The sequence below is a fragment of the Tupaia chinensis genome, unplaced genomic scaffold (assembly GCF_000334495.1).
Source record: "Tupaia chinensis unplaced genomic scaffold, TupChi_1.0 Scaffold000489_1, whole genome shotgun sequence".
Lineage (NCBI taxonomy): Eukaryota > Metazoa > Chordata > Mammalia > Scandentia > Tupaiidae > Tupaia > Tupaia belangeri.
This window is the reverse complement of record NW_006160001.1, coordinates 1,321,903-1,337,866: the sequence shown is the minus strand read 5'-3', so window position 1 is coordinate 1,337,866 and position 15,964 is coordinate 1,321,903. Positions and strand designations below refer to the sequence as shown.

The window sequence follows — 15,964 nt, the reverse complement described above, 5'->3', positions numbered from 1 at the left end:
GACTGCCGTAATCAAGACAGAAGATAGGGAAGGATTTTCTGATTGTAAGAATTGTTCATTCTTGTTTTTTCTCAAAGACCTTGTGAATATCTCTTTGATAAAGACCCTAAATAGGGACCAGGGGTTAGTGTAATGGCTATGTCACTGTACTCCTGATTCCCATGTGGTCGACCACGGTTCAAGTCCTGGACCCAGTGGCTTAAACTCACACCGGGTGCATGTACATGTGTGCCCAAGATCCCAAGAGGAGAATGGAGGAGAAGGGACTGTGGTGTGGCCATCCTTCTGGGGGTGATTTCTCACTTTCTGTCTCTCTCTTTCTGGCAAGTGCCCATGCCCTATAGCAAAAGCCTCACAAAAAAAAAAACCCCAAAAACAAAAAAACAAACAAAACAAAACAAAACAAAACAAAAAGATGAAAAAAAATCCTAAGTGAATACAATTCTTCTGTGTCGGATATGGTAGTATGAGTGGCATAAGAAGGCAAAGAACAACCAAGGACAGACTGAGGATAACAAATTTCTGAATCCTTATTCTGTGTCAATCCCGTGCTATAGACTATAAGCAAACTTTTTACATTCTCAGAATAAACATGGAGACCTGGGAAACTTTGTGCTGTAGAACCAGAAAACATCACATATCCATTGAGGGACAGAGACAGGAATTCGGACCATGTCTTTCTTTAATATCATGCCTCCTTCCAGGGGTGAGATGGGAGTGCATTTGAATGCTCACACCTCTTTCAGATGAAGCTAGCTCTTCATCTAAACCAATTGTGACACTTAATATGAAAATGATACACTCTTCTTTTTGAAAATAAACATTTCTTACTTTATTTTTAATGGGTATTGGAGCATCATTTAAGGAAGAGGCCCAGTTTACAAAGTCGTTCACATCAATTGTCTTGATTCCTTTGTGAAGATTTTCTTTCATTTGAGCTACAGTCTTTGTACTTCCTCCTCTGATGAATGAAATAACATCATCTATGAGATTGTCTCTGGTGAGGTTCACTGAGAAGAGAAGGGTGGATTAGAGAGAAGCATTGTAGGTCTCTGGTTAGTCATCAAGATGATATTTGGTAAACATTCATTAAGTCTCTTAGTATAGTGTATTTATTGAATTTTCATTGTAAATTATTATTGATATAATTTGTGTCACCCCAAATCTATAAGAGCAATTTTCACTAGTGCCAATCATGGACTTCAATCATCTCTTTTTTAGAAATAAAAACGCTATAGATGATCTAGATACATTGATAATTCACAGCTTCTGTATACACACATGTGCACACATAAAAGCTAAACATGACTTTGGGTGTACTATAGACATTTTGTTGCAGTCTTACCTTCACAAATATATTTTGTATAGGCTTTCTTTAAACCAGTTTAGTGTTATAAAAAATTATGTTAAAAATAAAATTCCTTTCCACCCCGAAGTCCTACCCGTCTTTCCCATCTTAGTTTCTCTTCAGACTAAGCCATTTTAAACAAACCTTTGTGAAACTTTGCAGCTAAGAATTTTTGGAACCAGAAAGGAATTTCAACACAATTTTTTACCTATTCTTTCTCATTTTGATGAATGAGAAATCTGAAACTTGGAGAGGTAGAGTGATCCAAAATTATGCAGTTAGATTAAAGACCACATATAGAAATTACTACACATGTTGGCAAGCTCAGGCTTTATTTTATTTATTTATTTATTTATTTATTTATTTATTTATTTATCACCTATCAGTGGTTTCCAATCGTGGCCACATGGTAGTGCTTGGTATGGTTTTCAAAGTATCAGTCTTCTCCTGTTCTGCCTCTCCAATATCAGTAGACTCTTTAAAGGTAAATCTCAAGCATTGGTATTTTAGAAAATATTCTCAAGTATTTCTGATAAAAATGAAAATGAGAACTCCAGTACTAATGCCTGCTTGTAAATCCGTTAAAGATTAATGATAGAAAGTAATATTCATATCAGATATATTTGAATTCTTAGAAAGGGTATGCATTGATTTAATGACCAGATGAGTTAGAGATTTTGAGTCATGTGGAAGGTTGTACTGAGGAGATGGGTTTTGGTCTTCTCCTTTGTTAATGGACTCATATAGCACTGCTACTAGCTCATTCAGAAACTATGTTAAAGTTAAGGGGAAAAAGGAAACTTCTCAAGATATTTTCCAACCATTAATCTTCTACCATCACCATGATAAATACATAATTCTACTATGACTATAGAGTGAATAGCCTTCCCTAAGGTGATTTACTTCAGACCTTGTACAAGCATGACACTGATGAATACATATCCATGGGCTCTTGTGTCTATAGCAGTTTGGAAACCACTGTAAAGATAAAATAGTTTTTTTAGCTTTTTAAATTTTTCTAAATAAGAGAGGGAAGACAACTAGCTCATTGTGAGAGGGTGGTACTCACTGACATCTCCCATCAGCTTTATAAATCAAATGTTAGGCCATACTTACTAGCTTTACCGTCACCTGTCTTTAAACAATCCTTTTTATTGAACTGGCCTGAAGCTTCACCTCCAACAGAGGGTCCAGAGACACCCAGAGATAGCTCCAGATCATACCCAAGGCATCTCTTTACATCTGTTAGTTCCACACCTGTTAATGTATTTATTTGAAAAGTATTAGATATCGTCTATCAACTTCACAGATGACTTCCGATTTTACTATCTTCTAAAGCACATACCTACTTGGATTCCCGGATAACATTAGTGAATTTAAATGCAAGGTCATATCTGCTCTGTTTTGTCTTTGTATCAGAATATTTCTGTCTTTCTCATCAGTTTAATGGCAAAGGACATATTACATTTACCATTTGTTAAAAGGAATATAGACCAGACTAGGGTGGTTATAATGAAATACTTTGTCTTTTTAAAAAAATATTTAAAAATTTCCAAGGAGTGCAAGTACTCATCAGAGAAGGACAGCCAGATAGGGAGAAAGCACCCTCCCCACCCCAGAGTGGGATGTTGTGACACCACAATTCTCTGTCTCTACATTCTGTCGGGGCTTTGGGCATGCATGCACATGTACCCACTGTGTTTCTCAAGCTGCCAGGGCTGAGAACCAAACTGTGCAGTTGACCATGTGGGATACAACTCTTTCAGACTATAAGGCCTTATTATTTTTTAGTTGACCATGTGGGATACAACTCTTTCAGACATAAGGCCTCATTATTTCTAACACTATAGGATGAAACAAAAGTATCTAACATGTATTGAATGCTCATTACATGCCTAGCATTATTCTGAGCATTTTGTACGCACTAACAAATTTAATCTTTACATTGACCTTATGATGTAAATACTATTATTAGTCTCATTTTATAGATGAGAATATGAGATCACAGAACAAGGTTAAGTAACCTGTTGATGGCTAACTATTCAGCTAATAATAAGACTAGTTGGGTTCTGAATTCTAAGCTGTCTGGCTGCTAAGTGTTCCTCTATCTTGACTTTATAATTGGGTCATAGGATGAGTCAACATCTTCTGATCCTCTTTGGAAGACTCAATTCATTATTAACATAGCTGATTCTTTGCTTGGAGCAGATGGCCTATGTTTATGCAACTTCCTTCTGGTCCTGTGGATGCCGTTCAGTAGCTGTCAATCTTTTTTTTTTTTTTGGAGAGGTTTTTGCTATAGGGCGCGTGTGCTTGCCAGAAAAACAGAGATAGAGAGACAGAAAGTGAGAGATCACCCCCTAAGGGGAATGGCCATGGCACAATCCCTTCTCCTCCATTCTCCTCTTGGGATCTTGGGCAGCATACACACATGCCCAGTATAGTTTAAGCCACCAGGTTCGGGACTCGAACCACGTCGACTACATGGGAGTCCAGTGACATAGTCCTTACACTAACTGCTGGTCCCAGTAGACGTCAATCTTGAAAGGCAAATCATTATGATATGCAAATGACTAAATAGTTATTAGGAAGAAAAATTCTAGTATTTTCTCGAAGTTTCTCATTTATTTTCTGTTCCTCCAGTGTATCACAATAACAATTTCTTTATTTTAAAGGTAAATAGCCTAGATTTCAGTTCATTGATCATGTCAATTTCTGCTCATAATTTTTGATCTTTTGCTCACACACACATACACATATGTGGTTATTTATCCTGGAAGACAAAATGCTTTATGAGAAAGGATACATGTATTTAATCACAGGATTCCTAAGTGAGATTTAGAAGTAGACATCTGGGGACATTCAGGCATTCGTTCACCCAACAACTATGTTTTGTGCAACTACGATTAGTAAGAAATTCAATTATCAGGTGGCATTTCCAGTAGGAAAGTAAGTAGCAGGCTAAAAATAGAAGCAATGCCAAAAAGCCAGAATTCCAGATCCTGAAGAAGCCTGAGCCCTTGGATTCTGAAGATGAGAGTGAAATACCTCGATAAACCCAAAAATTCTTAAATTCTCTGCCTCAGGAGTGAATCGTTCCCAAATCTTGGACATGGTTCTGTCCTAGTGTATTGACATTGGGGAAATACTGGCAGTGGAAGATGATTTCCCTTGAAAGGCACCTAGTCATCCTTAGACTGGAAGGTAAATGAATTTAAGTAGATAACTCTGTGTGTACAGGATTAAAAATCTCAGCTCATGGAGTTTTTCAACAAAGACACTGCCAGCCTAGAGTCCTTTGTGTTTTTATCACCCGTGTTGATCCTTTCTCTTTTGATTTTCAGGTTTCTCAAGACACAGTTCTCCTGTGCTCCTCCCCTACATGATTCTTTTCTTGGTACAGCCTGCCAGGTGGGGCTCATGGTGACCTTACCATGCTGAGGAGACAGCCCCTTGAGGCAGTGTAAACCAAACAATCTCATTTCACTCCCCTTGGGAAGACTGAGGCCTCAGGACAGTTGGTTCTGTCTGTGGCATGGCTGTTTTATCCATAAGGCATGTATTTACTGCAGGGAGAATGTTAGACTTTAAAATTACGGTTGCATTCCACTCTTAACACCTGACACTGCCACTCTGATCCTGTAAGAGCCATGGAAGTAGTTTTTAGTGATACTTCCCTCCCTAAAAGGTACAACCATTAATACAAGGGCATCTATCACTTTCTTAAGGAATATTGTAACTAGCCATAATCATTTACAAAATGAAAGATTTTAAAACTTATTAACATAGTTTCTTTATACCGACTTTATTTTGAAAAGGCTTAGTTGGGCCAGACTGGTAACTGTGTAGCACATAAATCTATCTTAAACCGATGGCAAACACTGATGACCAACTCTGGCCATTTTCCCCTATGATTTCAAATGTGCCCAGAAAGCTCAACACTAGCACAGTTAAACCACCATCATATTATTAGCCTTGTAATCATATGAGGTAACAGTAATTTCCCACTCTTTTAATTGGTTAGTTAGTTAATTAATTAATTAGTTTTCAAGTTTTTGTCATAGGACACATGTACTTGCCAGAGAGAAAAGGAACAGAGAGATTCAGAGAAAGAGGAAAAGTGAAGAATCATCCTATAGGGGGAAGGCCATACCACAATCCCTTCTTCTCCCTTCTCCTCTTGGGATTCTGGGCACGCATGCACACATGCCCAGCGTGATTCTCCATCCATTGGGTCTGGGACTCAGACTGCCCTTAGCCATGTGGGAGTCCAGCACTTTAACCACTAAGCTACCTGCTGGCCCCTCCACCCTTGTTTTAAGATGTTAGATTTAGGGGTCTGCAGGTGGTATGGTGGTTATGACACTGGACTCCCACATGGCTTACCAAGGTTTGAGTTCTGGACCTGTTGGCTTGAAAATCATGCCAGTTGCATGTGTGTGCATGCATGCCCAAAATTCAAAGTGGAGAATGGAGGAGAAGGGATTGTAGTGTGGCTATTCCCCCTGGGGGGATGATTTCTCACTTTCTTCTCTCCATCTCTCTCCAGAAAGTGCAGGGGCCCTATAGCAGAAAACAAAAAGTCAGATTTATATGATAACATTACTTCTTTCCCCTCTTAGAGAACATTTAGAACAACAGTTCCCTTATAATACTAAAGATGGCCCCATAGCTCCATGCTTAAGCACTATGCACAGGGAGCTGAATTCCACATGGCCCAACTGCAGTTTAAATCACAGCTCCAGTGGCTTCAAAAATGTGCAGGACACATATACATGTGTGCCCCAAAACCTCAACAGGATGGAGAAATGGAGGAAAAAGGATTGCAGTATAATGACATCCCATCAGGGGAATGCTTTTTTTTTTCCTCTCTCTGGTGAATGTATGTGCCCTCTTGCAATTAAAAATAAATAATACTGGGACCAGCAGATGGCACAATTGGTTACATTGCTGGATTCCCACATGGTCAACTGTGATTCAAGTCCCAGATCTGGAGGCTTGAAACTCATACCAGACACATGTGCATGTGAGCCCAAAATCCTGAGAGGAGAATGAAGGAAAAGGGATTGCAGCATGGTCATTCCCCCCCACCCCCACCCATTCCAGGTGGTGATTTCTCACTTTCTGTCTTTCTGTCTCTCCAAGGAGCACATGTCCTATAGCAAAAATCTCTCTCTGAAAATAAATAAATAAATATGGGACCAGCAGTTGGCGTAATGGCTATGTCTCTGGACTCCCATGTAGTCAACCACGGTTCGAGTCCTGGACCTGGTGACCTAAACTCATGCTGGGCGTGTGTGCATGCATGCCCAAGATCCTGAGAGGGCAATGGAGGAGAAGGGATTGCAGCATGGCCATCCCCGCAGGGGATGATTTCTCGCTTTCTATCTCTCTGTCCTTCTGGGGAGCGCACATGCCCTATAGGAAAAACCTCTCAAAAAAAGAAAGAAAATAAATAAATAAACTGAAGAATATTTTGGGAGATAATTGTCATATATGAATCAAAACAGTCTCCTGAATAAAAAAATAGGTTATGTATATTGTACCTCTTGTACTTTCTTTTATCTGTTAAATATTTTACTAATAGCAACCTTACCATATAATAGATATCAAACTGTAATCCAGTTTGATACATCTTTCAGTTATGCTGCTGGGTAGTATATGGCCAAGCCAGCTTATTTGTGGTAGAAGTCAGTTTTTCTATTTGATAGGATTTTAGGTGCCAAATGGCAGAAAGAAGGTTCTCTCAAAGGAACAGTTTACAGGAATCTATTCTAAAGACTTCAACCATTGCAAGAGATTAGCAAAAGGGATAATATTTGGTAGGTAAATATCTTCCACCATATATTGGATTGTCAGGAAAGTCATGACAAATTTTTGCATAGGAAAGACTTTCTTGACAACCTAAAATTTAATAAAAATGGCACTTGAGGGTTTGCCCCATAGCCTAGTGGTTAAAGGAGACAGATCCCGAATGGCCAACTGTGATTCAAATCCTATACCCAGAGTCTTAAGAAACATGCCAGGGGCACATGTGTGGCCTAAAGTCATGACAGAACGGATAAATGGAGGAGAAGAGTTGGTGGCATGACCTTGGAGGGGGCTTTCTCCCTCTTCCTCTCTCTGTCTTGTAGTCCTGTCCTTCTCCGGTGAGTACACACACACTCTGGCAATAATAGCAACAGCATTTGACATCAGCGTTCTATCCCTAGGCATACCTTTCTCTTTCATGGCAGCTTTATCCAAAACATATAATAGTTCATAGAGTCCTCCTACAGACCCAGAGCTACTATAGTGGGTTCCATAGGTTTCCAAAAATGCAAAATATTCTCCTTTCTCATAGGTACTTGGCAGAGCTTTCAAATCATCCAAGAAAGTTGCCGTCAACACGACGCCTCTATTTCGCATCAAAAATCTTCCCAGATGAATTTCTCCTTTCACATGGAGAAACATTTTTTCCTTTGTTTTAGAGCAGGTTAAAAAAAAGAAATATAAGTTTTACTATGATTATTTTAAACTCAAAAAAATCACAATGTTTAGAATTCCCAGTGGCAATAAATTTTTTTAACAGTGACCATGAGATATGACTTTAGTCCACTAGAGTGGCTACTCTTAAATACTACCAATAGCTTCTGTCGGTGAGGATCTGTGGCAACTGGAACTCATACCTGGCTAGTGGGAATATAAAATGATATAGCCACCTTGGCAGTTTCTTACCAAGCTAAAGACACAGCTACCCTGTGATGAGAAATTCTATTCCTACGTACTTACCTTAGATCAATGACTCAATAATATTCCATTTGGGGTGTGTGTGTGTGTGTGTGTGTGTGTGTGTATCATATTTCCTTTATTCATCCATCTGTGTTGGACACTTACATGGATTCCACAGCTATTGTCAATAGTGCTGCTACAAGCATGGGGCTGTAGATGTCTCTTTGAAATGTTGACTTCCTTTGCTTTAAGTATATACCCAGGAGCAGAATTATGGGATCATGTGGTAGTTTTATTTTTAGTTAGCTGAGGAGCTTCCATTGTGTTTTCCATAATTCCTTATATAATTTTCATAACCACTAACACTATAAACATAAGTGAACTGGAGGAAACAATGTTATTAAACAAACCAGGCACTGAAGACAGATATCATGCATCCTCACTATAAGTTTGATTGCATAGAGGTGGAGAATAAAACAGTGAATACCAGGAACTGGGGAAAAGATGAGGGTTGGACAGACAGGGAAAACTTCACTAATACAATAGATTCAAGAGAGCAAGAAGATAAGTGAAATCAGTTCCAGAGTAGGCTAGCACAGCAGAGAACCTGTAGTTGGTGACAACTCGGTGTGTATCTCAAAATAGCCAGAAGAGAGGCTTTCAAATGTTCACAACTCAAAGTAAGGATTAATGTCTGAAATGATGGTGATGTTCATTGTCTTGAGTTGATCACTATACATAGTATACATGTACTTTAAGGCTACACTTTACCCAATAAACATGCACAACTACTATATGTCAATTACAAATTATAATTAAAATAAACAAGAGTATAGGAATAAAAAAGAAATAGTACACTACCCAAAGGCAACCAATAAATATTACAACTTTGTCCTACTTTTCCTATCTATGGAGTTCTGCCATGTCTCAATAACTATTACTAATTGGAAAAACTCAACAAAAAGGTCTACAAAAGAACTGTACAGAATTTCATGCCAGCCTTGGTCAAAATCGCTTAAAATTTAAAAGGACTCAAATGCTTATCAACAAGAGAAATTTATAAACACATTGTGTAATAGTCACACAATGGCATAGTAGTCAGCAATAAAAAAGGAACAAACTATTAATGTGCAAAATGACATAAATATTGAGGGAATGAAGTCAGACATAAAGGAATACACGCTGTATGATTTTCCTTATCTATAAAGTTCCAGAACAGACAGAGCTAAGCTATGGTCAGACAAAGCTGCTCAGTGGTTCCTTCTCAGGTAGCAGTGAATTGACTGCAAAAAGCATGTGACTGTGATATCAGAAAAAGAAGGAACGTTTTCTCCAGCATCATATTAATGGTAGAAAGTACATTTTGTGGCTAGCAGGTGGCATGGTGGCTAACGTGCTGGATTCCCATTTGGTTGACAGCAGTTTGAGTCCCAGACCCAGCCACTTGAAACTCACACTGGGAGTTTGTGCATGTGTGCCCAAAATTCTGAGAGGAGAATGGAGAAGAAGGGATTGGAATGTGGCCATCCCCCAAAGGGGTGAATTTCTCACTTTTTTCCCTGTGGTGAGTGCACGGTCCCTATAGCAAAACACTCTCTCTAAAAGAAAAAAAAAAAGTATATTTTATATGTATCCCAAGAGAGATGAAACAAATTGCAAAATCCAGCTTAAATATGAAAAAAAAACAGATAAAATACCAAAATATTAAAAGTATGGTTACAAAGTAATCTGACCAATTTTCATATGCAATATGTATTATTTTATGACCACAGTAATTTAGAGACACTCCATGTCATAAGTAAGTAACTATCATTCTAAGACATGGCAAAGAATCACCAGGAGGAACCAACAGATGATGTAGTGGTTACGTCACTGGACTCCCACATGGCCAACCGTGGTTTGAGTCCTGGACCCACTAGCTTAAAACTCACACTGGGCATGTGTACACATGTGCCCAAGATCCCAGGAGGAGAATGGAGAAGGATTGTGGTGTGGACATCCCCCCTGGGGAGTGATTTCTTGCTTTCTGTCTCTCTGGTGAGTGCACGCACAATACCAAAAAACTCCCCTTGCTACCCCTCCTAAAAAAAAAGAATCACCAGAATTCCTCAGTGTGATTCTGCATTAAAATTCTGATTATTATATAAACTACCTGGCCTGTTACGACGATTTCAGTCAGAGTGTACTACAAATTTTTAATATATATTGTTTGTTCACCACCACCAAATATTAAACTCACTCATTGCTACCAACAATCTCATCAGATTTTTCTTCAACTAGTACTCTTCTTCCTAATGTTCTACTTCATATTCAAGGATTTGATATGTCTTACTTTCTTTATTTTATGATCTCTATCTGTTCTAAGTACTTAAAAGAGGAACTTGGTTAATCTGAAACATAGCCCATTATATTCATTATATTAAAATGTTCATCTTACCTTCTTTGAAGAATGTGACAAAAATTTTAGGTAAGTTTCATTTTGGGAAAATGAAAATTTAAAACTACCCTTTCCCTCTACAGAAATCGGATTTCTTTTCTGAGCAAATCCTTTGGGGTTTATTTTTGCTTCAGCGGGAACCTCGGCAGCTGGGTTGTCTTTCTCATGAGAAGGTTCTTTGGATGTCTTTATTGCTTCAGTGGGTGAGAATTTTAGAGCAAAAGTTGCATCAAAATTTGATATCTTCTCTCGGATGATGCCATGGAATGCTTGAAACTGTTCTTCATAATGCTCAGTTCTGAAATTTTTATCAGCTTTGGTCTAAAAAACAGTAAAAAAAAAGTGTTATAAAATAAGGTGCTCAAAAAAGCAAAGTAAAACAGATACAAAAATCAACCAATTATTTGATTTAAAAAAAAGATTTCCAGAGGGCAGGTACATTCACCAGAGAGAGACAGAGACAGAGACAGAGAGAAGGAGAAAACACTACTAATGGGGTGTGGTCACAGTGCAATCTCTTCTCCTTCACTTTTGCATTTTCATGGGATTTTGGACATGCACACACATATGCCCCAAATGTTTTTTTAAGTCTCTGGGGCTAAGATTCAAATTGCAGTTGGCTATGGGGAATCTAGCTCCCTCAACCAGTAGGCTATTGGACTGACCCAAGCAATTATTTGAAACACAGTAGAGTAAAGGAGTTAAGAGTAAAGGTACTGGAATTTGGTTTAAATATAGGCTATTTATTCTGTACTGACTCAAGAACAGTACAGAATAACCTCTCTGCGCTTAGTCTGATTCCTAGTCTAAAAAGCAGAGATTCTTATCATACCTAGTTCAAAGAGCGTTACAAAGATTGATTGAAATAATGCAAATAAAGCACTTAGAATATAGCAAACTTTCAAAAGTTAATATATTGATAATTTAAAAGCAAGTTGCAGAACAAATGCATGTATATACCTATTCCAGTACAAAAAAGTAAGTAAAAAATAAAGCTAACACTTACCGAAGACTTATGAGCCAAGCACTATTTTAAATATTTTATACACACTAACTAATTTAAATAGAAAAGACAGAATTTGATCCCTGAGATTCCTGGCTTCATAAATTGTTTTTCTGAATTTTATACTCTACAGCACGTTCAAAAGAGAAAAAAAAAAATGCCTTCCTGTGCACAGAAAATTACTGCAAAAGTAGACAAAATACCACAGAGAGTGATTGCCTCAAAAGAGGGAGATGCAAAAGGACAATCTAGAGGGAAGCAGGTTTTCTTTTCCATACATAATGTTTTGTGCTGTTTGAAATTTTTATTTAAAAAATGCATTTTGCATGAAGAAAAACTACACTAAATAAACAAGTTGAAAATTAAAATTTGAGTTAAAACATTTTTGCCAGCTTGGCTCTCTTGAGGTATCAATAGGAAGGTTGTAATATCAACAGCTCAGCTTCCTTTTCATAGAGCTTTTGAAAGAAGTGTAACTTTTCTGGGAGGCACCCTTGTCTCTTCAGGTGGTGGCATGGATTGCCTTCAGTAACATGGATTGTAGTCAGTATCATGTATTGGGTGGCTGTTGCACATGGAAAACCTGAAGGTATACTGGCTAATGGAAAGACTGAATTGTATTTAATTATCTTTAAAACTAACAAGCTGGGAACATCTCCTAATATAAAAGGGAAGAACAAGCTAAACATCACCACTTTCCTTCTTAAAACCTTCCAATGTTGTCCCACTGACTTTAGGATAAAGTCCGGGGACCAGCAGATGGCATAAAGATTACATCACTAGACTCCCACATGACCAACTACGGTTTGAGTCCCAGACCTGGAGACTTGAAACTCATGCCAGGTGTGTGTGCGCGCCTGCCCAAAATCTCAAGAGGACAATGGAAGAGAAAGACTGTGGTGTGGCCATCCGCCTGGAGGGTGATTTTTCATTTTCCGTCTCTCTGTCTCTCTGGTGGGAGCACACATCTTATAGCAAGATAAAGTCCCACCTAGACAAAGTCCAAGTTCATTGTTTTCTGACTGTGTACATGTCATCTTTCTGTTTTCTACAGTCCAGGCTTTTTTTCTAGTTTTTGTTTTTACAGTTGAAGCTTTTTTCTCACCAGGGTGTTTTATTTACTTCCTTGACTGGTCTCTTACCTTCCTTCTGAATCCTACCATATTACACAGATCACACACACACCCCAAGCTTACCCATCTGGTTTATTCCTTTTCCTATTTCAAGTCTTAGCTTAAACATCACTTCTTTAGGGAGGCCTCTCCTGTTCTCACATACTAACAGAACTTATGCTATAAGTTCTCATGGCTCCTCTTTTAAAATGGGAAGAACAGAAAAGAAAAAGACTTCTCATATAATTGCTTATTAGATAGATCTTCGGATGGTAAGCTCCAACAAGTTAGGAACCATGTCTGTCTTATTCAAATGAGGCTGCTATAGCCTCACTACCTAGTAAAGTGACACATAGTAGGTGCTCAATTAAATAAACTGATTTACTATGCAGAACTAATAACAGCTAACAATAATAACTAATATTTATTGAGTGCTTATTCTGTGCTAAGTACTATTAAAATTATGTGGCAGGCCAGCCCTAATACCTAGTGGCTAAGGGAGACCAATGCCACATGACCAACTCCTGATCCAAACAGCTTCAAAAATATATCAGATGCATGTGTGTACATGCCTCAAATCCCAATGGGATGGAGAAATGGAGGAGAGAAGATTATAGTGTGACCATTTCCCATTGGGGGTGCTTTTTTACTTTCTCTCTCTGGCTCTCTCTTTCTCTCTGGTGAGTGCATGATGCTCCCTGGCAATTTTTAAAAAAATATTTTATATGGAAAGGCACAGAGGATTGACTTCAGCAAGATAGAAGAGTAAGACTTTCTAGCTCTTATTCCCTCACAGAAACATCAATCTGAATAACTCTCTTGTGGAGAAGTACCTTCACAGGAGTTGAACAAACCAGCTGAGAGGTGACAGTGACTGAGTGTAATACAAAAATAAGAAAAGGAGCACGAGGAAAGGTGAGAAGGACAGTTCCACATGATCTGTACCATTCTTCTCCCAACCCTAGGCACCACAGTGTGAGAAGAGATGTCTTTTATCTGAGAGAAGGAGAATGAAGTGAGAAATATACTTTGCCTTGGACCCCAATTCTGGGCCTACTCAGTAAAACCCAGCACCATGGGAGCCCTCATGACATCATGCTTTTGGTCAATGACAATGGACTGAGCCTTTAGTCCACTCTAGTGCCAGGCCATATCCATGACTCCAGGCCCTAGACTTGTTCCTCACTGCCCAAGGCTCTAGGCCCGCCCACAAAGTCTCCAACTTCAGGCAAGCCCCCATGGTGCCAGACACAAAGGTGGTACCTGAAATCCTAGGACACAGACCTGCCCTCAAGTACCCAGACTTTGGGCCTGTCCCAACACTAGGCTGGCACTCACGCCCCAGACTCTGAGCCGAGACCTATGGATCTAGGTTCTAGGTCTACTCTGGTGCAAGACCAACCCATACAGACATGACTCAAGTCCACCAACTGTGAAACAAACCTCCAGTAACAACACAGTGCCAGGTCAGCACTATTAGACTCAAGCCCTAGGCTGGTTCTCATAGCCTCAGGCATCAAGCTGAGGTATAGACTCAGTACCCAGGCTGGCCCCAGTGGACTCAGGACCCATGAAGATAAACTCAGCTTCTAGCCCATTCCAGCACAGAGTCAGCCCCTGTGGCTCTAGGCTCCCAGCTAGCCCTCACAGACCCAGTCTGAAGGTCAGCATCTATACACCTAGGCTCCAGCAGACTGAGGCTCACCTCAGCAGACTCCAATGCCAAACCAGGCTCCATGGATATAAGCACCAGGACTGTTCTACTGATCCAAGTTCTAAGTCTTCCCCACTGGACTCAAACACTAGGCCAAGCTTCCTGAGGATTCTAGCATCAAGTCTTCCTGCCATGCCAGATGGCCTGCCCAGAATCTTTTTTTTAGAGAGATTTTTGTTAAAGGGCACGTGAACTCACTGGAGAGACAGAGACAGAGACAGAGAGACAGAAAGCAAGAAATCACTCAACAGGCGGGATGGCCACACTGCAATCCCTTCTCCTTCATTCTCTCAGGATTTGGGGCACACAGACACACACACGCCCAGTGTGAGTTTTAAGCTGCTGGGTTAGGGACTCAACTGTAGTAGAATATGTAGGCATCTAGCAATGTAACCATTACGTTAACTGCTGGTTCTTGCCCAGAATCTTAAGACTAACTAACTGGTGGAGGGCTCTGTCAAAATCAGTGTATAAAGATCGGAATAAGTGCTTACTTCCTCAAATATGCAGATATGCATAGCCACAAGGACCACAAATAATCAGGGAAACAGTAACCGAACAAGAAAAATCAAGCACCAATAACCAAATCTAAAGAAATGAAGATTTAAAAACTGCTTGACAACGAATTCAAAATAATTGTCTTAAAAAAGATCAGTGACCTACGAGCATACATAGATGAATATATAAAATCAGGAAAATAACACATGAACAAAATGAGAAGCAAAACATAGAGACAGAAGCCATTAAAAAAGAACCAAACAGAAATTCTGAGGCTACAGAACACAGTGACTGAACTGACATATGCCATAAAGAGTTTCAATAACAGTCTTGATCAAACAGAACAGTTAGCAAGCTCAAAGATAAGTCATTTGAAATTACTTAATCAGGGGAACAAAAAATAAAAATAAAGATAAAAGAGTGAAGAAGGCCTATGTGAAATATGGTAAGCCATTAAGCAAAGTGAAATATGCATTTTGGTGTCCCAGAAAGAAGAGAAGCAGCAAAAAGGGCAGAAAACTTATTTAAAATGATGACAGAAATTTCCCAATTCTGGAGAGGGAAAGGAACAATTACACTGGTGAAACTCAAAGAACTCCAAGTAGATTAAATATAGACATATTCCCTGAGATATATTATAATCAAACTCAAAGTCATAAGACACAGGTGGCATACAGTGGCAAAATCAATAGTCTGTGAGGCTGACACTCATGGAATGGTTCTAGAGTCACGTCTGGAGACCTCTTTGAATAAAAGTAGGCACTCACATTAGCTGAATACTCTACATAGAAGAATGTTGAAGGGTTTTTATTGGGAGGCTAGCAAAAGGGGGGGAAAGGAACTTAAGTTTCATAGAAGCAGTAATCACTACTTAAATCAGCACTACTCTAATTTAGTATCTGAAAGCCATCGATCATTCTTTCTACAGAGTCCTGGTATCTGCCCAATCTTTATTACTGGGTGAATATGACTGAGGATTGATAATAAACCGATGTGTATTTTCTAAAGAGATTCAAACTAGATTTCTTCCCCCCTCCTTTTTTTTAGTTTTTGTTATAGGTATGTGTGCTAGCGAAAGAGAGAGAGAGGGAGAGAGAGAGAGAGAGAGAGAGAGAGAGAGAGAGAAAAAATCCCCCCAGAG

At 39.1% G+C, this 15,964-nt stretch overlaps 1 protein-coding gene across 1 annotated transcript in view; it reads right to left on the bottom strand.

Annotated features, from left to right (window-relative positions):
* Window positions 1-15,964, bottom strand: part of C9 (complement C9) — a 55,559-nt gene that overhangs the window by 8,367 nt on the left and 31,228 nt on the right. The window contains exons 6-9 of the mRNA XM_006156299.3: window positions 10,497-10,817; window positions 7,567-7,807; window positions 2,465-2,605; window positions 832-1,010 (exon numbers count right to left, since the gene is read on the bottom strand). Coding sequence (XP_006156361.1) covers window positions 832-1,010; window positions 2,465-2,605; window positions 7,567-7,807; window positions 10,497-10,817 — 882 coding nt within the window. The remainder of the gene's footprint in view (window positions 1-831; window positions 1,011-2,464; window positions 2,606-7,566; window positions 7,808-10,496; window positions 10,818-15,964) is intronic.